Source organism: Sclerotinia sclerotiorum, genomic scaffold (assembly GCF_000146945.2).
Source record: "Sclerotinia sclerotiorum 1980 UF-70 scaffold_11 genomic scaffold, whole genome shotgun sequence".
Lineage (NCBI taxonomy): Eukaryota > Fungi > Ascomycota > Leotiomycetes > Helotiales > Sclerotiniaceae > Sclerotinia > Sclerotinia sclerotiorum.
The window spans coordinates 598,735-625,260 of record NW_001820825.1 but is presented as its reverse complement, the minus strand read 5'-3'; the positions used below and the strand labels follow the sequence as shown (position 1 = coordinate 625,260).

General features: G+C 41.7%; 9 protein-coding genes across 9 annotated transcripts; 5 read left to right on the top strand and 4 right to left on the bottom strand.

Moving 5' to 3' along the window:
* Positions 1 to 713: 713 nt before the first annotated feature.
* Positions 714 to 827, top strand: SS1G_08360 (predicted protein; the record flags this gene model as incomplete). Its single annotated transcript, XM_001590570.1, has 1 exon — positions 714 to 827. One exon carries the CDS (start codon positions 714 to 716, stop codon positions 825 to 827), a length of 114 nt encoding a protein of 37 aa, XP_001590620.1.
* A 703-nt stretch (positions 828 to 1,530) lies between these two features.
* SS1G_08359 (hypothetical protein) lies at positions 1,531 to 5,196 on the bottom strand (the record flags this gene model as incomplete). Its single annotated transcript, XM_001590569.1, has 1 exon — positions 1,531 to 5,196. The coding sequence occupies one exon, from the start codon at positions 5,194 to 5,196 to the stop codon at positions 1,531 to 1,533; it is 3,666 nt and encodes a 1,221-aa protein (XP_001590619.1).
* Positions 5,197 to 6,025: 829 nt separating this feature from the next.
* Positions 6,026 to 6,641, bottom strand: SS1G_08358 (predicted protein; the record flags this gene model as incomplete). The annotated part of the gene is made up of 3 exons (XM_001590568.1): positions 6,026 to 6,096; positions 6,205 to 6,225; positions 6,545 to 6,641. 3 exons carry the CDS (start codon positions 6,639 to 6,641, stop codon positions 6,026 to 6,028), a joined length of 189 nt encoding a protein of 62 aa, XP_001590618.1.
* Positions 6,642 to 12,114: 5,473 nt separating this feature from the next.
* On the bottom strand, positions 12,115 to 12,444 carry SS1G_08357 (predicted protein; the record flags this gene model as incomplete). The annotated part of the gene is made up of 2 exons (XM_001590567.1): positions 12,115 to 12,258; positions 12,415 to 12,444. The coding sequence occupies 2 exons, from the start codon at positions 12,442 to 12,444 to the stop codon at positions 12,115 to 12,117; spliced, it is 174 nt and encodes a 57-aa protein (XP_001590617.1).
* Positions 12,445 to 13,191: 747 nt separating this feature from the next.
* SS1G_08356 (predicted protein) lies at positions 13,192 to 14,420 on the top strand (the record flags this gene model as incomplete). Its single annotated transcript, XM_001590566.1, has 2 exons — positions 13,192 to 13,294; positions 14,293 to 14,420. The coding sequence occupies 2 exons, from the start codon at positions 13,192 to 13,194 to the stop codon at positions 14,418 to 14,420; spliced, it is 231 nt and encodes a 76-aa protein (XP_001590616.1).
* A 658-nt stretch (positions 14,421 to 15,078) lies between these two features.
* Positions 15,079 to 17,856, top strand: SS1G_08355 (hypothetical protein; the record flags this gene model as incomplete). The annotated part of the gene is made up of 6 exons (XM_001590565.1): positions 15,079 to 15,408; positions 15,459 to 16,218; positions 16,282 to 16,511; positions 16,567 to 16,677; positions 16,744 to 17,685; positions 17,746 to 17,856. The coding sequence occupies 6 exons, from the start codon at positions 15,079 to 15,081 to the stop codon at positions 17,854 to 17,856; spliced, it is 2,484 nt and encodes an 827-aa protein (XP_001590615.1).
* Positions 17,857 to 18,819: 963 nt separating this feature from the next.
* On the top strand, positions 18,820 to 19,964 carry SS1G_08354 (hypothetical protein; the record flags this gene model as incomplete). The annotated part of the gene is made up of 3 exons (XM_001590564.1): positions 18,820 to 19,169; positions 19,262 to 19,699; positions 19,877 to 19,964. 3 exons carry the CDS (start codon positions 18,820 to 18,822, stop codon positions 19,962 to 19,964), a joined length of 876 nt encoding a protein of 291 aa, XP_001590614.1.
* Positions 19,965 to 20,963: 999 nt separating this feature from the next.
* SS1G_08353 (hypothetical protein) lies at positions 20,964 to 24,675 on the top strand (the record flags this gene model as incomplete). The annotated part of the gene is made up of 6 exons (XM_001590563.1): positions 20,964 to 21,036; positions 21,415 to 21,486; positions 22,025 to 22,679; positions 22,753 to 23,385; positions 23,435 to 23,957; positions 24,010 to 24,675. 6 exons carry the CDS (start codon positions 20,964 to 20,966, stop codon positions 24,673 to 24,675), a joined length of 2,622 nt encoding a protein of 873 aa, XP_001590613.1.
* A 1,623-nt stretch (positions 24,676 to 26,298) lies between these two features.
* SS1G_08352 (hypothetical protein) lies at positions 26,299 to 26,526 on the bottom strand (the record flags this gene model as incomplete). The annotated part of the gene is made up of 1 exon (XM_001590562.1): positions 26,299 to 26,526. The coding sequence occupies one exon, from the start codon at positions 26,524 to 26,526 to the stop codon at positions 26,299 to 26,301; it is 228 nt and encodes a 75-aa protein (XP_001590612.1).

Genomic DNA, 26,526 nt, shown 5'->3' with positions numbered 1-26,526 from the left:
ATCCCAACTCTACCAGATCCTAGCCTGTAAACCCCAAACCCCAATTCCTAATCCCCAAACCCCAAGCCCGATTCACATAAAAAATACACCATCCATCCATTCATCCATCCATCAAACAAACAGATAAACAAACAAACAAACAAGCACTCCGTACTCCTTACTCCATACTCCATATAATACCTACCTTATACTCCATCCCCCGTAGGGCCCGTACTCTACAAGGAGTAGAATACCTTATACTCCATTGCACCTATATACTTTATACTTCGTACAGAGTATACTGGGCTGGGCTGGGCCGGGCTGCCCGGGCTGCACGAACACACGTACACATACACCTACCAATCACTAATTAACGCCTCATTGTATGCAATTCTATAAGCGACCTTCTAGTCTTCCGCCTCATTTATAAAATATCACACGGATTAAAAAATAAACAAATCAACATCAAAAAAATAGCAAAAATTCTCGTAAAGAAAAAACGATTCTTCATTCAATTAATCTACCTACCTAATACTCTAAAAGTAAATCCATACCTAGGTAAATTTTTCATCCATGCATGCATACCAATCATGACATGTGATGGCGTCAACCAACCATCCAACCATCAAATGAATCACCGCTCCACTCAAACTCCACATGACACGCGCCCTTAAAACGTCCTCTCCACCCTGCCTCTCCAATCATCACATCGATCAGCGGACCCCTACTCTCAAATGTCTCCACTCATCCGCTATGGTAATATCTCGGACGGAAAATTCGCTTCATCATCAGATGCAAATGCAAATGCAAATGTACACGTGCACAGCCCACCGCGCCATTACAAGTAGTAGCAAATGCAAATCGTTAAAATCCGGAGCAAGTTTTTCAACCCCACGAGAAGAAAAAGCCAAAAGACGGGTATCGAAGTATCCAGAATGACTTAAAAGTCATTCTATTCATTCCACAATATTCTCTTCTCCTGTTCCCTGTCATTGCCACAGCCTCATCGCCACTGCCCTTCATCCATACTTTGGAATTCGCGCAAAAACGCATCTCATCTCTTAAAACTTTCCCTCGACCATTAAAAACTCCCAATCAAGCCAAATCATTCCATACCCATCCAGCCATCCATGTATACCCACCCAATCCGTTTAAGGAAAGTCCCATTCCGTCCCATTTCTGATCCCAATGTACAATAACCCGCCCAACCATTCTCCCTAAAATGCAAATGGTATAATCGCGGTAAATACCTCAAGTAGTCGCTCTCATGAAAGAATTGTGAGCCAAAAAAAAAGCAAATGTTGCTATATTGAGCTTCCGCCCTGTCCAATCGTAGCAAGATTTCTTCCTCCAAACGCCGACGCTAAAATTCTAAAAAAGAAAGACTCCATGTATAATGTTTGATATTGTTGTTGGTAATACATTGTCTGTCGGGTATCGTTGAGAACCATATGATGTTGGCCGTAAGTTTAGTTGTTGGTACAAACGTAAAAAAAAAAAAAAAAAAAAAAGTAGTTATGCCATAGATCTCTTGTCGTCATGTTGGTGAAATTATTCCACACTTTCCACGGTTCCTAGCCAATTTCGTACTCCTTCCCTCAGAAAGCTTTCTTTCTCTCTCCCTTCTAACCTCTGTTCTCCATCGCCATCTTCTCGGCTCTCTGCTACCTCCTTCACGATTTCTTCAAGAGCACTAAGAACCATCTTCTTGCACTCATTTCTTGGAACTTCAAGATTGGCTCCAAACCCAGGTACAACTTTAATATCCGAGTTAGATCTCTCCCTTCCAACCACAGGTTTCCTACTTGTGGATCTGGATGAACATGCTGACGATTGTTTAGAAGCTTGTCCTGATTGAGCAATGATTCTCTCAACAGCTTCGATCAATGTTTCATCCATGCTAACCAATTGTTCTTCAATAAATTGATCTTCATGATCATCATACACCTCAAGAGATGGTGTAAGAAGTACGGCTGAGTAAACATTTCCATACTTTGATTCTAATGAAGTGGAGATAGCTGGAGTTGTAGGATCCGCATTCTCCTTAAGCTTCACATGACGTCTGTAGCGAATATGAGTAATTGTGAAGTTGGTAGTATCAGCTACCAACGCACTAGAAACGTCGACCCATCGATCAGCACGACCATCTTCGGCATTAGGCGTTGATGTGATGACAGGCGTTGGTTCTGCTCTCATGGATTCTTTGATTTCGGAAATGAGGTCCGATTGCGAAGGTACTGCTTGTAAAGCAAAATCCGGATGATAACGTGGTAGGTAGCCACCAACATTGATCGTAGTATCTGAATCAGGACCAGCACGAGAATAATGTTCAAAACCCTCGAGTCCATTTCCTAAACCTGGCGTAGAAAGATAACCACTACTTGATGGTGAGCTGACAGCCGTTTCAAAAGCCAAATAGTCAGGAAGGGGAACGTCAATTTCAATGGCACCATCATCAGCGATTGAAGTTTTGACTGGTGATTCATATGCTCCCGACGGATCTGGTATGCGCTCTGATATCTGAATTGTCTGCTCGGTAATTTCACCGGCCCCTTTTTCTGGCTTTTGCTCAATGGCTCTGGCGGTTTCAGTACTTCCAGATTCCGATTTCCTCAAGTCACGTTCTTGTTGAACTTTTGACTTTGATGGGTAAACTTCGGCGACATTCTCACTCGTACTGGGTAATTTAACACGAGGCTGTGAAGTGATATCCCTGTAGTAAGGGTCATTGATTTCAACTTCTTCCATCGATGTAGCCGAGGTGTTAGTCGTAGATGGTCTTCTTTTCGAACTCCAGAAACCACTAAGCATGCTACCCCATCTCGAATTCTGATTTTGGGAATCAGTGCTTACGTTACTGTATTGACCTGAGCTATCACCTCTCTTTAGAGATCGAAGCAGGTCATCAGCAGCAAGACTACCACTGCTTCCCGGCCTAGGGATTGGACCAGTTCCCCTGACTGGGGCTCGAGTGGAGAAATGCGGAACTGTCGTGATTGGCGTGGCAGTCCTTGTTGTTGCAGTGCTGCTCTTCCTAGTTCCGCTATCACTACCAGGGATTGGCAAATTTGCGGTCCTGATTTGGGAAATATCGGATGATGATCGATCACGCTGAACATCATGGACTGTAATTCCAAGACCACTAGGATGTTCGGTTTGAGGTTTGGCAGGCTGTGAGATTTGTGAAGCTTGCGCAGATTGAGCCGGAAAGCTCATAGATCGCGGGTGAGAGGCTCGTGAAGCACTAGAGCGTTTGTTGATTTTGCGGCGAAGAGATTCTTCTCTCAAGACGGGTATGATAGAAGATGGCGGAGATTGTGGATATCCACCTAAAGATATCGACGTACTAGGTCGATGAGCGCGAGATCCTATTTGTTGACTCGCGGGTAGAAAAGCAGCAAGCAAAAATATCAATCGTCTCGCTGCCATTTTATCATCGGATACAATGATGGTACGTGCTGGTACAGATACATCATCATCTTTGTAAGATCTCTGATTTTGGTAATGTCTTCGACGATACCAACTAGGTCCCAGGGCTTGCAACCATTCAGTGTGATTACCCAAAAATCCAGTCAAAAGGTTAAAGAAGAAGAATCCCTTATCCTTCCCCCCTGCCCACCTCTCAGCCAACCTTGCTTCTTCACGCCATATGCCCCATCGACCCTGCCCAGTAATCACCTGGAGACCTTTGATACCGCTAATCACCCTCTGACGTGAAGCATCAACCTCTTTATGTATTTTCTGGATCGGTACCAGACAGTTTTGACCTAGCTGAACTAATTTTGCATTGGTCTTGGGTAATTTGAATGGCTTAGCGTCCTCCGTCACTCTCCTTCCAGCGACTGATACACTAGCTGAAGGGACTCGAGCATTTGACTCGCGACGAGGTCCGGGGGAACTGATGTCCGCTTGTCGGAGAAGGCACAGCAAGGATTCGGTTGCAACTGCTTGCAAATGAGTAAGTGTCCGCGTAATGATATCCCAGTGTTGAGTGATCATGTCGATCCGGTCATCCACATCACTATAAACCGAAGATTCCAAAGACTCGATGCCAAAACCAGAACCAAGCATCGTCCAACCGGCACGTTTTGTAGAGCTGAAAGATGATGGGAATGAATCTTGTTCGTTGTATGAGCTCGATGCACGGAAACTAGATCTTGAAGTTGGTGCTGAAGGCGCACGAGGTGGTGAAGCGGGTAGATGGACAATCAATCCGACCGCATACATAGGAGTTCTCTTTTGTTTTGGTTGAGGCTTCTTTAGTGGAGTGTCATTATCGGTAACTTTAGGAAATGGATAACCATCTTTGTCTTCCCCCACCACTGGTGTTTGAGGCTCGACTTCCTCATTTGGTAGGGGTACCGGAAACATGCGTGTGATGAGAACCTTTTTCCTGTCTTGTCCCCTCGTAGGTGTGGTTGTCGAAGGACCAGCTGGAGCCGGAGCGGGACCTGCACCATTTTCCACGGTGAAAGATTGTGCCAACTTACTACTCCGCATACTTGATCTACCGAAAGATCCATCCGCAGCATAAGAACTAGGTCCTACAAAGGATCTAGAGTCGGATGGCAATATGTGAACCTTTGTGCCAGTCCCTTTGTATGCTAAAACCTCGGAATTTCCAAATATGCAATTCGAAATAGTAGTAACCTCTTCCTTGTATTCCCTCAGCGAACGTTGTCCCTCAGTTTCTGTATAACTTGCTTGTGATTTATGTGCTGATCTTCGGTCAAATGCGCCGAAAGCTCGAGGAGTTGTACTTTCCTGTTGTATAACGACAGGTCTCGAATTTTGTCCTACAGATGTCTTTCGTGGTGGAGGCATCGATCTCCGATTTTCGGACCTCGTAGGGAACGCAGAACCATTCGAGTTTTGTCTTTCAAGAAAGGGAGAAGCTGGCGGAGGGGTGTGGCTATCGTATAATACGTATGGAGTTCCAGACGTTGAAGTGGCTTCCTGCATAATAATTACTCGCACATCGCGCATGTCCAAATCAATCTCTCCATTAATATCAAAAGTATTCGCGTTCGCAGGCGCAAGTGCGGTTCCAGAAGAGAATGGGAAGAGTTGGTCCTTGTGACACAAAGCTTCGGCATCTGGGAAGAGTAAGTTATAGGTAAAATGATCCTCCAGATTTGAATCAAGAAGGTTGGAAGGGCGTGAAGTCGTCTGTGCAGTAGATGTCGTCGCAGAGAATAATTTCCCCAGTAAAGACATCTTGAGAGATGTAATTTTTTTTATTAAGTTGTATTTTTATTTTTCGGGATCGGTCTGTCGACTTTGAAGATTGGGAGGTGCTGAGATCGTTTAGCAGCACGCATGACGATACTGCTGCTTCGGAATGGCCATTGTCGCGACGGAAAGAATGACTGGGATTTTGTAATTTGAATCGTGTGTAATAATTCCGTATAGGGTGACGCGAAATGAAGAAGAATATAATTGGGGATATTAAGCCGAATGAGTAGAAATGATGGGAGTTTTGGTGGTAATTGAGGTGACTGATGTACGTAGTAGGTTTCGATATGATGTAACTGAACGGAATTGGAGTGAATCGACCCAATTGATAGTTGATGAGTAATGTAATGTTAAACTCCAGCCAAAGGTTGAGTGGGTGAATCTTGATTAATTCTTTCCAAATGTGAACAATATCAATATTCGAAAAGAAGATGAAAGATTGAGGGTAGAATGGTAGAGGATAAGTATGATTGAATGAATACCCAGTACCCAACACCTATGGCAGGTAAAGGTATGAAGGTATGAAGACGGAAGAGACTCAAAAGAGTTGAAGAATTGATTGACGGGTTCCTTCCCTTGAAAGACGTTTTGTAATAATATGGGGTGATTCTCGGCCTGGATTCCGGGGGGATGATTCTTCTTTAGTACTACTGAACATCAAAGTTCAAACTGGGACATTCTTTGAACTTTGAACTTCTTTCGCCATGGTCCCACCTTTCTTTCCTCTGTACTACCTGGTAGATCTACCTAACTATACCTGGTAATATGGCACCCTAGTAATACTTTATATATCATGTCCTGTCTTTATTATCTATAATTTTGTAGCGGCTGCCGTTCGTGTAGTTTGTAAACGCTTGGTAGTATCCCGTTGACTAGTGTCCACTATCTACTGTCTAGTAGGTAGGTATTAAGATCAAGTTTCAACCTTCCAGTAGTACAACTATCAAGAAACAAACCAACACCACTTACCAACTCATTCTATTCACTCACTCACTCCCTCCCTCCCTTTATCTGCCGATGGGGAGGATGTTTGGAATAAGCGGTCAAGCACTTTAATCAATTCAAGCATTTAACAATCAAGATTGGATACTAGAAAGAAAACAGATATCTATCTTGACAACTTGATCACCAATCCGGCCTTCAACATTTCCAATGCTTCTAGGATTTTCCTTGATATATCTATGCATCTACCATCCACATCCCAAGACTCTTTTCTCTGTCATACATTCATCCCCCGATTTAAATAAATCTCCATTTTTAAAAGAATAAAATAAATAATAATAATAATAACACCCTCTTTTTTAATTCATTATTGAATGATTATTCTTACACTGTACTCCGTAGTTTCCCCTTCCTTCCCTTTCCTTGTCTTGGATGGATGGCTTGTACGTGCTGCATCGTGCACTGGCCTTTCCTTGGTAACGCATTCTTGCATTTCTAATAAGCTTTGATGCTTAGTTCTGCAAGTGATATCCATCTCATGATCTCTTATCCGCCAGCTCTGTGAGATTTCTCCTCGTATGGTTACATTCAATATTCCCCAATAACTTGATGATGGCAATACAAATATTATTTCATGCATGAGAGGACGGATAGAATTCTCCACTTTCATCCTCACATTCCTCCTGCTTTCTTCATCATAATGTTGTAGAAGTGATCACACTCACTTGGAGGAAATTACTTGACTTGCTCAAATTAAAATACATTTCGATACGAAAAAGAACAGGGAACATTTGAGTGTAAACTCTCGCATATTACAAGTGAGTCCGCCCGTTTACTTTCTAGATTATGAATGCACAAGTAAGTACACAAGTTACTGTCAGTCTAGTACTAGTAGCAGTAGTCCTCTCTTCTCATTCCTAAACACCGGTTAAAACAACTCCAAGATCCAAAACCCCATTTCAAAAACCAGAGTCCTAACACTCGAGTCCATGACGGTCCGGAAAGACAGTGGATAACAAGCTATGAATAAAATGCAATGGGCAAAATCATTAGCCAATGCACAAAGTAGCCAGTAGCCACTGTAAGTCTATAACCAATATACCCACGCTGAAAAAGAAGGATGTGGAGAATTTCCCCGAACACCATCCATCGCCATTATTTAAAATGGAATTATTTGCTAACACATTCTCCATCGAAGGAGCTGAATTTCCCCAAACAAATAATTCACCGAAAGACGATGACCAATAACCAGTTAAAAGTATTACATTATAAAATCATTACGAGAGACGTTACAGAAATTTGTTTAGATTGGTTAGAGGAGTTACAATTACAGTGCTTAGATGTCTAGAGAATACTAGTCTATTAAATCGATCGGTGTTAGGAAGGTCGGCCAAGGTATCATTTTTGATTCATTTCCTTCAGTAACCTTCTTTTTGTCGGCCCTTTAAATTCTCTACTTACTCAGTTACATACTAAGTCATTTAGTCAAGCCTCAACCGTATAAACTCGATGCTTAATTCTTCAACACAGACCCACATCCGCGAATATCTCGGAGATCTCCTAGAGTAGGAAATGGAGGGAAGGAGGATGACTGACCTAGTACCGTATACGGATTTCACGTGTCGTGTTGTGTTATATTGTTTTGCTCTCGGATCATTCATTTATTCATCATTATTCTTATCGAAATCTCAATCTCTATCGATAATGATAATGATAATGATAATGATATCTTCAATAGAGGATCGATCCTATCTACCTGCCACCTACATACATCTAGCACCCACCCACCTGCCACATTCCGAAAATACCAACGTCATATTCCTATTATACTAGTTACGCAGTTACATCAAACAACATACTAGGTAATTCTGACTCACTTTTAGTCTTCACGTTTGATACATACCCGGGGAAGGTAAACTGCATGTATGCATGCACACCACATACATATTCCGTCTCTGTAAATATAGAGGAGTTAAAAAGTACAAGAGGTGAGATCTGAAATCTGAAATAATACGAATTAAATTCCTCATTACCATGCCCCCATCTCTTTCTCTGTCTCTCTCTTCTAAATATCTTACCACCAGAATTCAACAACAACCATCAAACAAACCCACTCACCCATCCATATCCTCGAATTTCCATCCCATCCCAAACCTGTATATATGCATACATGCATACAGTATATCCTATCCTATTCTATCTACTGACCAGTCAATAATCAAGTCAAAATCCCTTTGATTATCAAAGTATATTTAATTTTCCTACATCTATAATCCAAGTCTAAATAATTAATAAATAAATCATCGTTGGATTTATTATAAAAAATATTGTTAAAAGGAATGACCTTACACAGGGAATAGTGGGAAGTTGATAGGGCAGAACTGAGGCTATATTGGTCTTGTATATGAATCACTCATTATCTAAGTTCTACGGAAGTGCGAAGCTCTCCTACAGAGAGCTTCTCAATCTAGTCCTAACAGGACTAGTGCCCTGTGCACGTGCTACGCAGGAACCATTCACTTTAACAATATACATATAATTTATTTAATTTCATATTTATTAAAAAGATAATTATATTTATAAATAAATGAGTTATAAATATTATTAGTGACTTCCATCATTTTTGATAGGGAAAATTGTGCCCAAAGAGGAGGTGGTCTGGAAGTAGGACTGTTACGAGGGTTGCCGTCTAGATCACGTGGAAGTGCTCTAGGCTCTCGAGGTGGTTTATAACTAGGCGTCAAGCAGGGACTTAAAGTAATGACAATAATGCAATTCGTAACTAATAGTAGAGTATACTAAATGATTGATCTTGAGCACGAAGCTCTAGAGTGAGGGAATCCCTCCTAGTTACATAGATCTTCGTACTCCCTATCCCATCATCCCATCGCTCCCACTTGATTTAAGTCGGTGGGATCGGTGGGAATCATAAAATAACAGAGTCTGTGCTCTTCAGATCCTCACATGACCTTAATCCCATACTAATTTGATCGAATCGCATCTCGTAAACACACGATCGGTTACTGTAAGATCCGTGATCGTAACAACTCATACTCTTTTTCATCTCTAAGCTGTATGAAATATCTCTCCCACTTCTACCCTACTCTCATCAATACCACAATCAAAGCCAGCGGCATAATTCACTATACTCTCCGTCCGATAGTCTTACTTTTATAAGAATGTTTTATTTTACGGATGGACTTCACTCCATCCCTTCTCTCTAATTCTTAATCCCTCACCTCTTCTTCCCAGATCATCTATTAACTAGATAAGTATTTATAATCATTCAACTTAAGCTTCGTACCTACTCTGTCTATATTACAAAATTGTAAAAGCTTTAAAGTCTTAAAGTCTTAAGGTCCTCGGAAAATAAAATTGGTGAGAGGAGATGAGGTTAGGTGAGGTGAGTAGATAGATATTTTAAGTTTTAAATTCCTAATTGGAATCTTAAAATAAGAATTTAGATTCTTGATATTGAGATTTGTAATAGTATATATATATACATTTTATATATACATTATTTATATATATATATATGTATATTTCCTGATTTAACTGATTTAAATAATCGCCGATCTGGATATTTATTATTTGAGGCGAGGCGAGGTGAGGCGAGGCGATGAAAGGCGAGGTAGATGGAGGAACTGGGATCTGGAACTGGGATCTAAGAGCTGGGATCTGGATCTGGAGGTGGAAAGATTGAGGTGAAATGGAATGATTTTGTTTGTAAAGATGGGTAAATGAATGGATAGATTCATTGACTGGTAGATAGATGGGTGAGTAAACTTTATTAATATATATCTATTTAAAATTATAAGGTGGATGTTTTTTCTTTTAGAATTATTATTTTATTTTCTCTCTCTTGATTATCTCCTAGTATGTTTTATTCAATAAAGATTTAAAAAAATTTGAAAATAGCCGATAGATCATAAGATTACATCGGCATTATCATCCGGGAACAAACCCAACTGCATTAAATTAGACGCGACTTGACTTCTGTTTATCTACCTACTCGTGCTGCCAAAAAGTATAAGACACTCTACTGTAAAGCATATACCACTAGTTGGTAAACTACAAGGAGATTAGTGCCTTATATATGAGTGTAGTGTCATTTACTTTCCAGCCGCAATGCACGAGTACCTAATAGTTCTACTCCTAGCTCCCATCGTTATGCTTAGATAATATGAAATCAATGGATGGATGGTTTCGCGATGATAGTATGAATAGGAAGAGAAAGATTGGTGATCACTGATGAAGCATGAAGATATCAATTCTTGAGATCCATTACTCGTAGTCGGATATATATACGGGGACTACCTGGCTATCTTTTCACAGAGCACCAGCAAGGTCTGACGGATTAGTGTTATAGAGTTTTCGCTTTACTTTCCTTTGATTGTTTTGATGGGGGGAAGGGGATTGATATTATTTGCATGCTCTTTAATGTCTTTTTCTTCTCTTTATTTCCCTTCCTTCTCTGGTTTTTAACTTTGTGGGTTAATGTTTCTATATGTGGTCTTCCTACCCCTCTCACCTTGCTCTCAACACCTTATATCCAATATATCAATCTATAATACTTTGCTTTCCATTCCTGTCCTTTTCTTATCTTTCGCTCACTCCTCTTGCATTTCCCTTCTCTTCGCTTTTCTTCCCTTCCCTTCCCTTCCCTCCCTAAACACCATATTCATCCTCAATTCAGCTAGCTACCACTACAAACCCCATTCGATACTCTAAGAGTAACCAGAAATGCATTACCTCAAACTCTAATTCCACAAAATGATATCACCACTATCAAAATCTTTTTCTGCGGACCTCTAAGTTCTTAGGGCGTAGTATTCACTATATTCTCGATTCTTGGTTGGATGATACATATTTGAGGGGATTGAGAATGGTTAGGCTTATCCCCGGGTTTGGATTTTAAAGTTGGAGCTAGGGATTTGGAAATGGATGGTTGGGAATTTGAGATGGTGGGGATAGAGTTTGAAAATGGGATGTTGATGTTGTGTTGTGATGCCTTGATGTTTTGGGATTTGATTGCTGGGATCTTGGATCTTGGATTTTGAGGATGGATGTGGATATGGATATGGATATGGGTATGGCGGGGTAGATATGAGAATGGATATTTGAGAGAGCTTGAGTGAGTCTTTGTCTTGGTTTCGAGGGGCAAAGTTCCTTCATGTTGGGTTTGCATGTTGAATTTCTATGTTAATGGCAGTATTGATTTATGAGAAGAATTTATGGTGTTTCTTTTTGAATGGTTGGATTTTAAGCTATACATATTTTTGCGTTCCTACCGGAATTGATCCAGCGGTCAGATGGAAGATGGGAAAAGCTCTACTGGGCGATATATATGCTGCTGCTTTATAGCTATTGTTTGTCGATTGCATCTCATTTGCGAGATTTTTCACAAGGAGAATCATTTTTTCGTGAGTGGTTAACACTGATGGATCATCAAAGTTTGGAGAAGTAAAAACTTCACAGTACTGTCTTGTGTTTCCTTCTCTCTCTTTCCTCTTCCTTAGCTCCAATACTAGCATAAGTCTCATTTTCTTTACCTTTGGCAGTGTGTAGTTAGGTGTAAGGCTTTAGACACCATACACCTTGCCGTATCCTCTAATGAAAGGAATAACCTCACTGAAAATTTCTGCCGGAAATCGTGTTTACTCAAACGATTCGTCACATGTGAGAAGACTAGCTTTTGATAGAAGGCTCCTGTACCTTTTCCCCAGCACTTGAGAAAGCTTTCATGGACTTTGGGGCTTTTCATCTACTTCAGAGTTTCGATCAAAGTATTGCCGGGCCAAATGCAAAGCAGATTTATAGATCGACAATTGCGTATAAAGGAAATTTGAAACGGTGTTGAGTCTTATATGTTCTTGGTAAAAAGTGACATTTTATGCATAGAAAGTCGGAATAGTTTCTTGACCTATAGTATAATGACTACAGATTGTTTGCCACATTTCAATGTCCCTGATTGAGATGGATATTAGAAGGTCTCGCTAGAGAATGGAGCGACAGGATTGTTAACTTGAGAATGCTGTAGTCTGAAGCAGTTTCGTCTGAAAATGTTCCAATTTGGGTTGCGTCGAGAGCCATTTCTTCCTTCTAGGAGTACAAACATAAAACTTCTCAACTATCATACTCCAACTCATTTGTCAGGCAGTCTGATTTTTACCTCATAGTCAGTATGTGCATGCTTCGAGGTCCGCGCACTTCTGACAACTGCTATGGAGGTGTATGCATGATGTATGGAGTGCTTACGACTCTCACCTCGCTCATCTCATGAGTCATGTTCGCCGTGACCTCCATTATTACATATACTTTTCTACATCTCGAGGCGCTTGAAACATCCCACGTCTATTTTCTATTGGTCTATGAGCAAAGTAATAATTCCTGAACATACAATTTTGGAGAATGGAATTCTGATCGGATAAACAACCTCATAAACGACTGGTACTTCAGGGTTCCGCCCGTCAGGTGCGATAATGAACAAGGCAATATTGATTTGAAGGATTTAAATACTGGGCTACCCACAATGGACACTTTTCTGGCAAACTTATTCTCAGCCAGCTCTAACTGGACATATAAGCACATCTTTACTGCCAGATTTCTCATCCTCCAAGCTCAAGCTCCTTATCACACTTTTTGACTTTCCCACAGAAACTTTCCACATACTTTTGCAGTTCCTATCTCCTAGACGCAAATATTTCTACAGTTTATTTCTTTTCCGCAGGTGTCGAGAGGAGCTTGCTGAGCTAGGCTCTAACTAAAATTCAATGGACTTGAATCCATTCTCAAGCTCCTCCAATTGTTTTACTCATCGAAGCATTCACTCAATATCCGGCGCGCCATATACACATAAAAGCTCGTATACGATGAGATGTTTTTCGATCCAACAATATACACATATAATCCTCATCTAAATTGTCTGTGACTGAAGTATACGTAAGTCGACCTCAAGCAGTCAATTTGATTTATTGAGAGGCTTATTATTCCTTATGGTCGGTCATCTATGAATTCAAGAATACGCAATAGAAAATGGGATCTCTCGTCGCCGCCGCCCTGCTCTCTCAAATCCCAATCCTGAAACGCAAACTCCTGGGATCATCGTTTAAAGTTGGATCATCGGTGCGGTTCTCTGGTCTGCTCCATGCGAATCTGTAGAATGTAGGCTCCCTTCAACCCAACAGCATCACGACGTCTCTTTAAATCGATCTGGACCCCCTAGCTCATCGCCGTGATATGTGTACACCAAATACGGAAAGCACTTTCCCGCTCTTTCACTTGCCGAATATCCAATGTCTAATAGCCCCGTCATCTTTGAGCGGCCTGCAAAATCAAAGCCCTGGTGTATACTCTTACACCACCAGATCTAAGCTTAAAGAGAGAAGTTCATCTTGGCCAAATCATTTCTCTTACAACCAGACTCAGAGCTTTGCGTTGAAGATGACATTTTCATGAGGATCTTAATAGATTTTTCAGAAACATCGTTGATCATAACCTTATCATGGTAGCATTATTCCACGTGCGGAACCCTCTAACGGATCTTACTATCTGGTCGTAAAATGATCAATATTATGGAATCAATGTAACCATAACAGCCAACGGATCGTCCAGTGGAGTAATCGAACACCTAGGAAGAGATTCAAGATTAACGTGGGATTCTTGATGAGACTTTCGTCCCCATCGTTTCGTTTGTAGCAAGTAGTACTTAAATACATTGAGGCACTTACCCTTCCCGATGATGCGGAATTAAAAGAAAGCGGTCTGTTCGACTATTGAATAGTGCTTGAGGCCACTCAATCTTGGTTGAAGTGTTGGTAAACTTCAACGCCTCATCTTCAAACCATTCATTTCTTATTGGAGTACAACTATGGCGAATTCGACTCTCTTCCAAGCCGCAACCCTCTCATATGCGATACACGATGCGAAAGGATCTTGAGAGATTAGCTGTGGAAGCGGATGTCCAAATTTAAACAGACACGTCGGGAGAATGCAGATAGAGAGGCACTTGTACCCTCCAGCCATTTAACTTTTGCAGGACCTACCTGTAAAATTTTGGCGGCTGATGATTCGGCAAGTCTCTTTGATAGATGTTTCAAAGCACTAGGTAGATAACTAGTATTACCAGATCTATAGTTGCAGGATTTTACGAATTTTCTATGGTTGATACCTCAGGGGCGAGATTGAGGGACATCAGATCATTGGCCAGGGTAGGGTTCCGGTTGCCCGGCACTGGTGAAGAGACAGTCTCTCTTAATGCATGATTGTGCGATTGTGCCAAACTTCTACTTGTAGATGATTTGTGGGCATTTTTATTACCACGTATTACCCAGGTTAGTCGTGTCCGGATATCATATCGTGCTAGATCATGTCAAAACACAATTTGTCGAGGACAAGCTTAGAAACACTTTGGGTTTCTTACACATACGTCAGTAATATCTTTTGCCTCCAAATAATCTTTTCAAGATAAGAGCTTCTTGATAGGAAGCAGCTCTTATCGTCCAGCTGGTCAAACATGCGGGGTTACGTTCGATATGCGGTTATTTCGTTTTTAATTGGTCAAGGACCATGCACAACATCTGCACTACATTGCAAGTGTGCTACGGCAGTTGTCACTTTTTTATCCGTAGCGGCATAAATCTTTAAGGACCTGCCTATAATAGACTATTGTAGCGGGGTTCTGTTGTTTTTGTTTGGATATTTGAAGATCTGAACATCTATTTGCATTGTTTCTCGCGATGCTATGTTATCACTTGTTATCTTGAACCTCAGAGGACGAGGTCTGTTTTCTGGTTTAGCTTATCGGAAGCTTTCATAGGCTAGATATGGCCCCGTTAAATACCCTTCCATTTTAAGTCGAGATATTTCCTACCTCTCAATTCTATCTTTCTCTCTTCATGTGTATTCGTCAGGTAAATCATAATGTCTGGAGCCTTCAAAAGATTTCGAGCTCGGGATCCTGCCCTCGATTCAGAAAGCATTCCTTCCGCTAACGATTCCATCGTGACATCACACAATCGATCTGATACTATTGAAAAGGTGGAAGAGAAGGATGTCGCAACATCAACTGCTCGTGATATTCAAGAGGCAGAAGCAAATCGCAAATTAGCAGCATTCGAGCAACTTCATCGATGGGATCCAAATTTGGGCCACGACCAATTGGAAGAAATTGATGATGCTGTCAATAGCCGAGATGCAAATGCAGAGGGAAGGGTTTATGATGAAGTGTTTGAGAACTCACCGTACCCTGAGGTAGGCCAATATGTGGTTCTTGTGTTATATACCATCTAAACCAAGCACAGGTTCGTGCAGCGGTCAGAAATTATGACGAAGATCTCCCATCTAACACAATTCGAGCATGGGCAATCGGGCTCTTGCTCTGCACTATTGCATCCGGTCTAAACTCTCTCTTCTCGCTTCGAGCTCCTTCATTAACAATTACATCCATCGTCGTTCAAATGGTGGCATACCCTCTCGGAGTAGGCTGGACTATGATATTCCCAGATCGAACCTATAACACATTTGGAGTAAAATGGAACCTCAGCCCCGGAAAATTCAACATGAAGGAACATGGTCTTATAGTAATCATGGCAAATGCTGCCTTCGGACAGGGAGTAGCATATTTCACCGACACACTTACCGCGCAAAGAGGATTCTACGGACAGAACTTTGGCTGGGGTTTCAATATCCTGCTTGCGCTCACCACACAATGCATTGGATTTGGAATCGCAGGCATGATGCGGAAATTCCTCGTCGACCCGGCTTCTATGATCTGGCCGCAAACACTCGTTAATACTTCTTTCATTTATGCCTTGCATGACCATAGTAAGACCGATCCTGCGAAGTCAAATGGTTGGTCTATAGCTAGATATAGATATTTCCTCTATGTTTTTGTTGGATCCTTTGTCTGGTATTGGTTTCCTGGCTACATAGCAAAATTCTTGAGTGTATTTGCTTTTACTACCTGGATTCGACCGAATAATGTTATTGTTAACCAGGTCTTTGGTGGATGGACGGGTATTTCTCTTATTCCTATTACCTTTGATTGGACTCAAATTACTGGTAAGTTGTAATCTCTCGAACTCCGTAGGAGCCGTCGATGGCTTGACTACTGACTACTTATAGGCTATAATCTACAGTCTCCACTCATTCCACCTTGGTTTGCCATTGCTAACACAGCCATCGGTACTGTTTTTTGGTTCATGATTGTGACGGCTGGAATTCACTTCTCGGGTCATTGGTATGCTAAATGGTTACCTATCTCCGACTCAAATAGTTATGATAATACTGCAAAACATTATAATGTTACCAAGATTCTAACCCCAGAATATACGCTCGATATTGAGAAGTATAAGGTATGTATTCTCTCGCTTAATGACTAGAGGTAAGCGGATACTAATTTCATCATAGGAATACTCACCCTTGTTTCTTTCAACCACGTTCAGCCTTTGCTATGGTTTATCCTTTGCAGCTATTTCTGCAGTGATATTTCATACTATTTTGTTTCATGGCCAAGAAATCGTAAGTACACACACTTCATCAATTTCACATCCTGTTTGCCACAGGCTCTAATGCAATGGCTGTCAGTGGATACTCGCCCGTGCGATACGCGGAAGTCTAGACGATAATCACACAAAAATGATGCGGAAATACAAACCTGTACCCGGCTGGTGGTATATTACCTTCTTTCTCATAATGATGGCTATGGCCCTTGCAGCCGTATGTGCATATCCAACTCATCTCACATGGTGGGCACTAATTATCGCTCTCCTAATTTCTCTCGTCTGGACTATCCCCATCGGTATTATCTACGCAACCACCAATGTTCATCTTGGTCTCAATGTGTTCACAGAATACATAGTAGGATATATGCTTCCTGGTCGTCCTGTCGCTCTCATGTTATTTAAAACTTACGGATACATTACTATGAACCAAGCACATGCTTTTCTATCCGATTTGAAACTCGCTCATTACCTTAAGATTCCTCAAAGGCCAGTCTTTTGGGGTCAACTAGCTGCCACGGTTTGGAGTTGTTTCGTCCAGCTAGCGGTCTTGGAGTGGGCATTAGGTCATATTGATGGCATATGTACCAGTAGCCAAAAAAACAACTTCACCTGTCCCGGCCCTCGAGTCTTCTTCAACGCCAGTGTAATATTCGGATTAATTGGACCTCAGCGCATTTTCGGTAGTGGAGCCATCTATGGATCTCTCCAATATTTCTGGCTGGCAGGTGCACTCCTTCCCTTCCTCGTATATTTCCTCGCACGCGCATTCCCCAAATCCAAGGTTCGATATTTCAGCGCCCCGATCTTCTTCGGCGGTATGTCTGAATTACCACCTGCTACTCCGCTTAATTATTTGAGTTGGTGTTTGTATGGATTTATTTTCCAGAAATATATTAAGAATCGTTGGAGAGGGTGGTGGATGCGTTTTAATTATATTACGAGCGCGGGATTGGATGCTGGGTTGGCGATTTGTACGATTGTTATTATTGCGGCGTTGAATTTGACGGGGACGGGGTTTCCGAATGTGAGTTTATCTTTGTTCTTTGGGGATGGATTGGAATGAAGGGCTAACGATGGTTGATAGTGGTGGGGTAATAGGGCACCGGCGAGTACGATGGATTATCTGGAGACGGCTGTGCAGAGGAAGGTCGCTGCTGGGGAGACTTTTGGACCACCAAAAGGAACTTGGGGTTAGATAAGTTTCGTACGTTTCGCATGAGATGGTAAGAATCCCGGCTACCTTGCGTGGTATTGCCGTTTGATGCTTGGAAACAATCAATAAAGAAAATAATGGGACGAGCATACAAAAATTAGTATTCTAAACGAGTCTAATTAATGATAGAAATAGCTGTGTTTAGACAAGGATATTCTAGTTACCCGAGTATGTGCACTGCATGGCTCAATGCTACCGCCAAATACTGTCACTCGATGAACAACTGAGATTGCCTTAATGGATATCCCATATATTTTATGGCCCAGAGATCCTCCATAAAATGAAGTCTTGATTGTTGAACCATCGAACTCAGCACATTAGATACTCGACGCTAGCATCGCTTACACCATAGTTCTAGAGGGGTGGCTTACCTCATTACCACTGTCTACATCAAATCATCACTTCCTAAATCGGCATATACTATGATTGTTTACAATATCAATTGTAAGATTTTTGACCCATTGAAGACAGGGAAAAAAGATGAGATCATTGAAACATTCTATGTTCATGGTTAGGTCCCGGTGAGTTTCTTCGACTAGCTATTCCGCAACCCGCGTGACATCTCCCGATGGACTTCACGGAAATCCCAGTTGGGCGGATGCAATATGTCTCTTCTAAGAACCTAGTATTATGGCTAGATGTAGAGTAAAGCAGAGACTTATGAACATGCCGTTAAATCAAGGACAGCAATGCTCCGTTTCTTCCAGCAACTTGTAAGTCGTCCACAAATCACGTGCACGCCCCGGACAGACTAAGCCTCGGCTCGGGTATAATCTTCATTGCGGGGTGGGCTTTACCCGTTCCCCATACTATCACTCCCCTTTTTAATATAACTCCATCTTCACCATTACCTCCTCCATCTCAAACCTAAAAAAAAGTTTCACTGAAGCTCACAGTCCCATACTTCGTACACAACCAACCATAACAACTTCCTCCACAGCCAAAATGCCATCCTCAACCGCACCCCCCGAATCTACCTCTTTCCTCCTCAGCTACCCAACGCCCCAAATCCTACTCATTACAATCAATCGTCCCAAAGCCATGAATTCTATTCCCAGCTTTGCCCATTGGGAAGCCGATGCGATTCTCAAATGGTTCGACAATTCTCCCGAACTACGCGTTGCGATCATTACCGGAGCAGGAGAAAAAGCATTTTGCGCCGGCCAAGATCTAATCGAACAAGCGAAAGTCAAAGCCGATCCTCCACCCATGCCAACAACTAAGCATCCCACGAGTGGATTCTGTGGCATTAGTAGACGTGCGGGGAAAAAGCCGATCATTGCGGCTGTGAATGGGTTTGCGCTGGGTGGGGGTTTTGAAATATGTTTAAATTGGTAATGCTACTTTTTTTTTTGTTATGGGAAGGTGTGAAGCTAATAGATGCTAGTGATTTGGTTGTTGCTTCACCGTTGGCAACATTTGGCCTTCCTGAGGCAGCTGTAGGATTATATGCTGCAGCTGGTGGTCTTCCGCGCTTAGTGCGCAATTGTGGACTTCAGATCGCTACGGAAATTGCATTGACTAATCGAAGGCTAAGTGCCAAAGAAGCACTCTCATATAATCTAATCAATAAAATTACGCAATCACCAGAAACGTTACTGAAGGAGAGTGTGGAGATGGCAGAGAAGATCGTAGCTTTAAATCCAGATGCTGTTATTGTGTCAAGGGCAGGATTGAGAGAAGCGTGGGAGACGGGGAGTGTGGAAAGGGCTACACAAATTGTTGCACAGAGATATGATCAGCAATTGTTTGAGGGTGAGAATATGAAAATTGGATTAGAGGCGTTTGCGCAAAAGAAGAAACCCTTGTGGGTGCCGAGTAAGATGTAAGTAAAATATTGCGCATCGATGTCCCCGTGAGGATTACAAAAGTTAGATAAATCGAGTTCTAAAGAACAAATTTATTTCTTGGGTATGAGCTATGGAACTTACTTTATCTAACATACTTTTACCCTCCGTATTCAAGGGCACCGGTGGGGTCATCTCTAGTTAATAGTATCTAGAGAGGGTATTATCAAATTACTGGGAAGCCATCTAGAATTTACATTTGAGGATAGAGATGTCAAGACATTGCATTCTTATTTTGAATGATAATCCAAGTGATTCGAGTACTGCAGACATACTGCCCCATAGCAGTTCTAATGGAAATGGCCAATGGACTTGTTTGCTTTCACTTACGGGATGGAAACGGATTTTATGTGGTCAGAGACTGCAGTCTGGGATAAATCATGCATGACTATTCCGGAGCCTAAGCTCTGACATGATGGACCTAGAAAGAACTTTTTATGCATATCTCGTTGTCAAGGTGAAGTAGATGGGATAAAAAGAGCGAGAACTTCTCTTCTTAAAATTTTTGGATGGTGGTTATGTGTTCAGTTCTTGATTGCCACCGTGAAATGGGGCCCAAAGAAGACAAGATACGAAACGAAAGTAACAGTGTGTTGATGTATTAAGGAATGATTGTGGCGCAATATAGACGGCGAGGCACGTTTAGGATTTCCAATCATTTGGAAGTTCTTGCTGGCCCGTTCTAAGTTTTTATACGGGTCGTGCAAATCATGGAAAGTTGACAAGTTGCCAACAAACACAAATCCCACTAACCATATTCCCTGTTATAGACGTCTGTGGCCCGTCTATGCCTTTTACAAGTTCCAAACACTCGGAGTAATGGACATCCAGTCCCTGGTAACAGCGCGTCTGTGACGAAGCCGTCAAATTTCCAAATGCCGTTTTGTATCAAGCTATATCCACTAAAGCTGTTGGACAGATCCCGCTGAATGATATATACGAGACTGTCTCATCTACGTTATCCATACAGATACTTTGTATGTTGAGCGCAGCTTTGCTATTCCTTCCTCAAGATCTTTCCATAAGAGATCGATGTTATTAGTCTCTTCTTTTCAGAATGGAATGACGGAGCTAGATGAATAGACTTAGATCCAATCCCAATGGAAAGTGAATGATGTCGAACCTTTGTAGAGTAAAAGTCAAGGCATGAAATGCCTGCTATTTGGACTATTTGGACTGGTTGGCACATGAAAGCTCAGGAAAGGCAGAAAATGAATGGCAAGTATGAGGCTATGGTCCATAATGCATCTATCGACTTTCGCCACTCCCAAAAAAAGAAAATTTGCAAGTTTCAGAGTCAGGGAAGATCTCAAAAGTGTGTAAAATTCGAATATTAAAAAGGAAACATCGTCGATTTGCCATGCGTGGTACAGTGTAGGAGGTTTGAAGGAAAAGGCTTGTTTGTGCTACGGGAAAAGCATCTTGGAGCATATACTGTAGACCTACCTACATTACCTCTTATGAGTCATTGATGAAATTTACCAAGAGTACCCAACTGTCACCCATCCAAACTCGAGTATATTGATTTCCTCTTGGTTTTTTGGGATGCTTTCCGCACAAATTCAACCTGCGAACTATCGCGCGAATAGTGGAAAATACTTCCACTTAGTTTGTGATTTCGAAAGCTGCAAATACAGTTTGATATTCCACATGATAAATCCATTCACTCTAATGCTGACCGACCGTGACACAGCAGAGGCAGCTGCTCTGATTAGACATGGCGCAAATGAGGCAACACAGGAATGTGCTGTGACGAAGATGCCAAGTACCAAATAAGATGGAATGAGCGATATATAGATATAGATATATATATCATGAGAGAAAATGCCTCATCATAGATGGAGATTTGAGATGAGGATGCGAACGCAACTCGAGTAGACATTTAGAAACGCAATAAATGTAAAAGATATAATCCAGGCCACCGGGACTGTATACTGAAAGGTTCATCCTTCGACATTAGCGGTTCTCTCGCTGGCACAAAGTATATCCTATATCCTTGAACTTCCTCATCTGCTTATATACGGATCGTATAAATTACCTAATTGTGTCTTTGTCTGTGTACTTGAAGACGAAAGAATTACAAATGAAAATCTCAACGGTATTAAATCGGCATTTCGATGTTATCACAAGAATGAAATCCACAATTATCAATCTTGCCCCTCTGAATGGTTCATTCATTTCAAAATCCCCACATAAATATCTCCAACAGACAAATCCTCCCTCATTCCCCAAAATTCCCGCCCAAAAATAATATTAAAACATTAAAACATTACTTCATTCTAACACATTGATGTAAACAAAAGTATTTTCAAGGGTAGTTTATACAAGCCCTAAATTAATCATGACGGCCTCACGACCACCGGGTTCTCCGCCTTTACGTCCGAATTCTAGAACTCCAAGTTTAAGAAGTCAATCCATTTCGCAATTCACACCGACACATCCCAGCGGACTGAGGGAATCCTATACCATTGCTACGAGTCCCGAGGCGACAAGACATTTTGAAGAGGACGGCACAGATGACGGGCGCGATGAGAACTCGAGGAATCACAACGAACAGCCTTTACCGCATGCGCATCCTACTCGCTCAGATACCTCTGACAGTATAATTGATGAATTAGACGGTCACGCACATGGACAAACTGGATTTGGGGGAAAGATTACAGATGAGACGACTGCGTTACTGAGGAAGCCTCTTGAAATGATTGGTAATGCCGCGCATCCCGGACCTTGCAATCATGGAACCTTTAGCCCGAGGCTGGAAAGTCGTGCGGACAGTGTGAGGAGCTTTGGAGGTTCTGCGCCAATATCTCCAGATGGTAATGGAGAGGCTAGTGACGGGGTGATTGGGGGTTTACTCAAAGGCTTAGGAGTGAGGAATGGTTCGGTAGCAAAGCCAAAGAGGATGAGCACGACAACTTGGCTCGCGGAACAACATGGAATTACCAACACTACTGGGATGTATGTTTTACTTCAATATTGCCATATTTTCAGGTTGACGTATGGAGTTTTGCTAACATTTGTTGCGCAACAGGTACATAAATTACTACGTACCTTTTTTCACCTGGATCCGACAATACAGATGGGTACATCTTCGAGGCGACTTAATAGCTGCTATTACAATGGCTTCGTTCTATCTACCTATGGCCCTCTCCTATGCGGCGAATCTCGCACATGTTCCTCCGATCAATGGTCTCTACTCCTTTGTTTTTAATCCACTTATATACGCTATCCTTGGAAGCTGTCCGCAAATGGTTGTAGGACCAGAGGCCGCAGGAAGTCTATTAGTTGGCACAGTCGTAAAATCTAGTGTTGATGTAGGACACGGAGCAGAAGAAGATGATTTAATGCACGCGAGAGTGGCTGGAATTGTCACCGGTATGGCAGGAGCAGTTATTTTAATTGCTGGTTTAACTCGTTTGGGATTTCTGGATAGTGTGTTGAGCAGACCATTCCTACGCGGATTTATTTCTGCGGTTGGTTTTGTCATTATGGTCGATCAATTAATACCGGAGATGGGATTGGCAGGGTTGGCGGATGAAATGGGAGGTGTCGCTCATGGCAGTAGTGTTGACAAGTTAGGATTTTTGTTTCGAAATGCTGGTCAAGCGCATAAGCTTACCTGTATTGTCGCCGGAGTCAGTTTCATTATAATCATGATCTTCAGGTATGTCCAAAAGTTGTCTAACTTTAGCTGACCACTGACCCGCTTTCAGAGAGTTAAAAAAGCGCCTACAACCTCGATTCCCAAATGTTGCATATATACCCGATAGATTCCTGGTTGTGGTTATTTCAGCCATTCTAGCCTGGAAATTTGATTGGGAAAGTCTTGGCCTAGAGATCCTCGGCGAGGTGAAATCGACAGGGGGTGCCCCATTTACTTTCAGATGGCCATTTCAGTTATCTCACATGAAGCATGTTCGGGAAGCTATGGGGACGTCATTTTTGATTGCACTCCTTGGCTTTTTCGAGTCATCTGTGGCGGCGAAGAGTCTTGGTGGTGCAGAAGGGAAAGACATGATCCAAGGAATACAACTAAGTCCGAATCGAGAATTGGTTGCACTTGGGGTTGCAAATTTGGTTGGTGGTTGCTTTCAAGCAGTCCCAGCGTTTGGCGGGTATGGAAGAAGTAAAGTCAATGCTAGCACTGGGGGGAAAACTCCTATGAGTAGCATTTTCTTGAGTTTGTTAACCGTTATCTGCATTTTGTTCCTCTTACCTGCCTTCTATTATCTTCCGGTATGCCCCTCTTGAGATCCCTGCAGAGTTTCTTATGCTAATTACCTACTAGAAAGCGGTTCTCTCCTCAATGATTACGGTAGTCGCCTATTCTCTAATTGAGGAAGCTCCCCACGATATAGCATTTTTTATTCGAATTCGTGGATATACTGAACTAGGCCTCATGTTCATTATCTTTGCCTCCACCATATTTTACTCTCTTACCCTAGGTATGGCCGTCGGAGTTGGTCTCTCCCTTCTCTCGGTCATCAAACACTCTACTCGCCCTCGTATCCAAATTCTAGGTCGGATCCCCGGTACCAATCGCTTCGAGAACGCGGAGGATAACCCTGAGAAATTGGAGTTCATCGAAGGCTGTCTTATTGTTAAAATTCCCGAACCTCTCACATTTGCCAACACTGGTGATCTTAAGAACCGGCTAAGGAGATTAGAATTATATGGCACAAATAATGCTCACCCTGCACTACCCCGCGTTCGTTCTCCTGAACACAACAGGAATGTTATTTTCGATATTCACGGTGTTACCGGACTTGATGGTTCAGGTACACAGGTTTTAGAAGAAATCGTAAGAGGTTATAGAAATAGAGGTGTTAGAGTATTCTTTTCCCGTGCTCCTCAGGAAGGAACCCCTATTTGGGAATTATTGGATCGGAGTGGGATTTTGGAAACTTGTGGGGGCAGAGCGCATTTTCGTGAAGGATGTGGGAGAAGCCCTTGAGGTTGACAGAAATGGAAGTTAATCCAGATGCTGGACATACTAATTTGACGAGTGATGAAGGAGGTGGATGAATGCATATATTTTGGGGAAGATGGGAAAAGAGCTTGTGGTGTTGGCAGAAGAGCTGGCATATAAGTTTTCTATTTATATGCTGGGATAGAGATTTTCTTTCTTCCTTTCTAATGTTTGTTTATTTGCTTGTTTGTGGATTGGCTATAATTGATGAGCGAATGAGCGAATGAGCGGGCATTGCTTGGCGTATGGTGATTGATTGGTTGATGGATGAAATGAATGTATTCAATGATGAGACGAATGAAGGTTTATTATATATTGTTGTATGAGTTGATAATTTGAGGATAGATTGAGATGTAATAGATGTTACGAGGTTTGCCGTCTAGATCACGTGGAAGTGCTCTAGGCTCTCGGGGTGGTTTATAACTAGACGTCAAGCAGGGACTTAAGTAATGACAATACAATTCGTAATTAATAGTAGAGTATACTAAATGGTTGATCTTGAATATCAAGCTTTATATAAAGGAAATTTATCTTGATTATATAGACCTTTATATTATACATTCTATTATCTTCTATTATATCTTATTGCTTGTAGTTAAGTGATTCTAGATAGGACAATATTGGGTTATATAATCATAAGCTTAATCACCTAAGTAACTATTAGGATTGGTCGTAACAGAAAAATGGCCCACATAATGATATGGCCTATATGATAATAAACTATATTATGTATTGTTACAATCAATCCTAACAGCTATTCAGATGATTAAGCTCATTGTTACATAACCCAATATTGTCCCATCTAGAATCACTCAATTACAAGCAATAGAATATAATGAAAAGCGATAAAATATATAATACAAAAGTCTATATAATTATAATAAATTTCCTTTGTATAAAGCTTTATACTCAAAATCAATTATTTAGTATACTCTACTATTAGTAACAAATCGCATTATTTGTTAAAAGGAATGACCTTACACAGGGAATAGTGGGAAGCTGATAGGGCAGAACTGAGGCTATATTGGTCTTGTATATGAATCGCTCATTATCTAAGTTCTACGGAAGTGCGAAGCTCTCCTACAGAGAGCTTCTCTGTCACACTCAAGAATACTGGGTAAAGTATCTTGTATTAGAAAATACTAAACTAAGGAGAAAAGAAGAAGGAAAACAAGAGTAGCGATTGATTGATTGATTGTGTTTATCGTCATAGGCCGTAGGCCCACGCGCCTTGGCGCGTGATAACCTTAGCCATCTATTCCAGTTTTGGGACAAATGACGCTCAGAGGAGAAGCCTCTGAGTGGTTTACTAGCTAGCTAGGGGGAGTATTTATATACAATTTAAAGGGGGCTAGGGCAGGGTTTACATGATTGCCTTCGCAGGGGGGGTTTGGGCCGGTAGGCCTTTTGGAGTTGTAATTGTGGTCATCCTCGTCCACTAGATCACTGGCTCTTGATCTCTCTCCCTTCCCCTCATACTATTAAAACATTGTACTCGAAAACCCTTCATCCCTGATCCCCTTCCCGATACCATCAATCCAATTACTCCTTATATACCAGAACGTACTGTAATCGCCCACCGTCAGGATTGCCTCGTCCTCATTCTGATCATCCTGCCAATAGAAAGCTTATGAAGGAGCACCAATCCTTATATAGCGTAACTATAGTATGCATAGGTAGTGGCTTGTACAGGTGTCCCGATTCCGTAAGTAGCATACCTCCGCTGAATGAGAGCAGAGTAAGTTTCGTCATCAGCTCAGGTCCTTCAACAGTACTCCTCCGGTGTTCCTGTATGGAAGGTATATAAATTGTTGTCGTTTCAGTCGTGTCGATCAT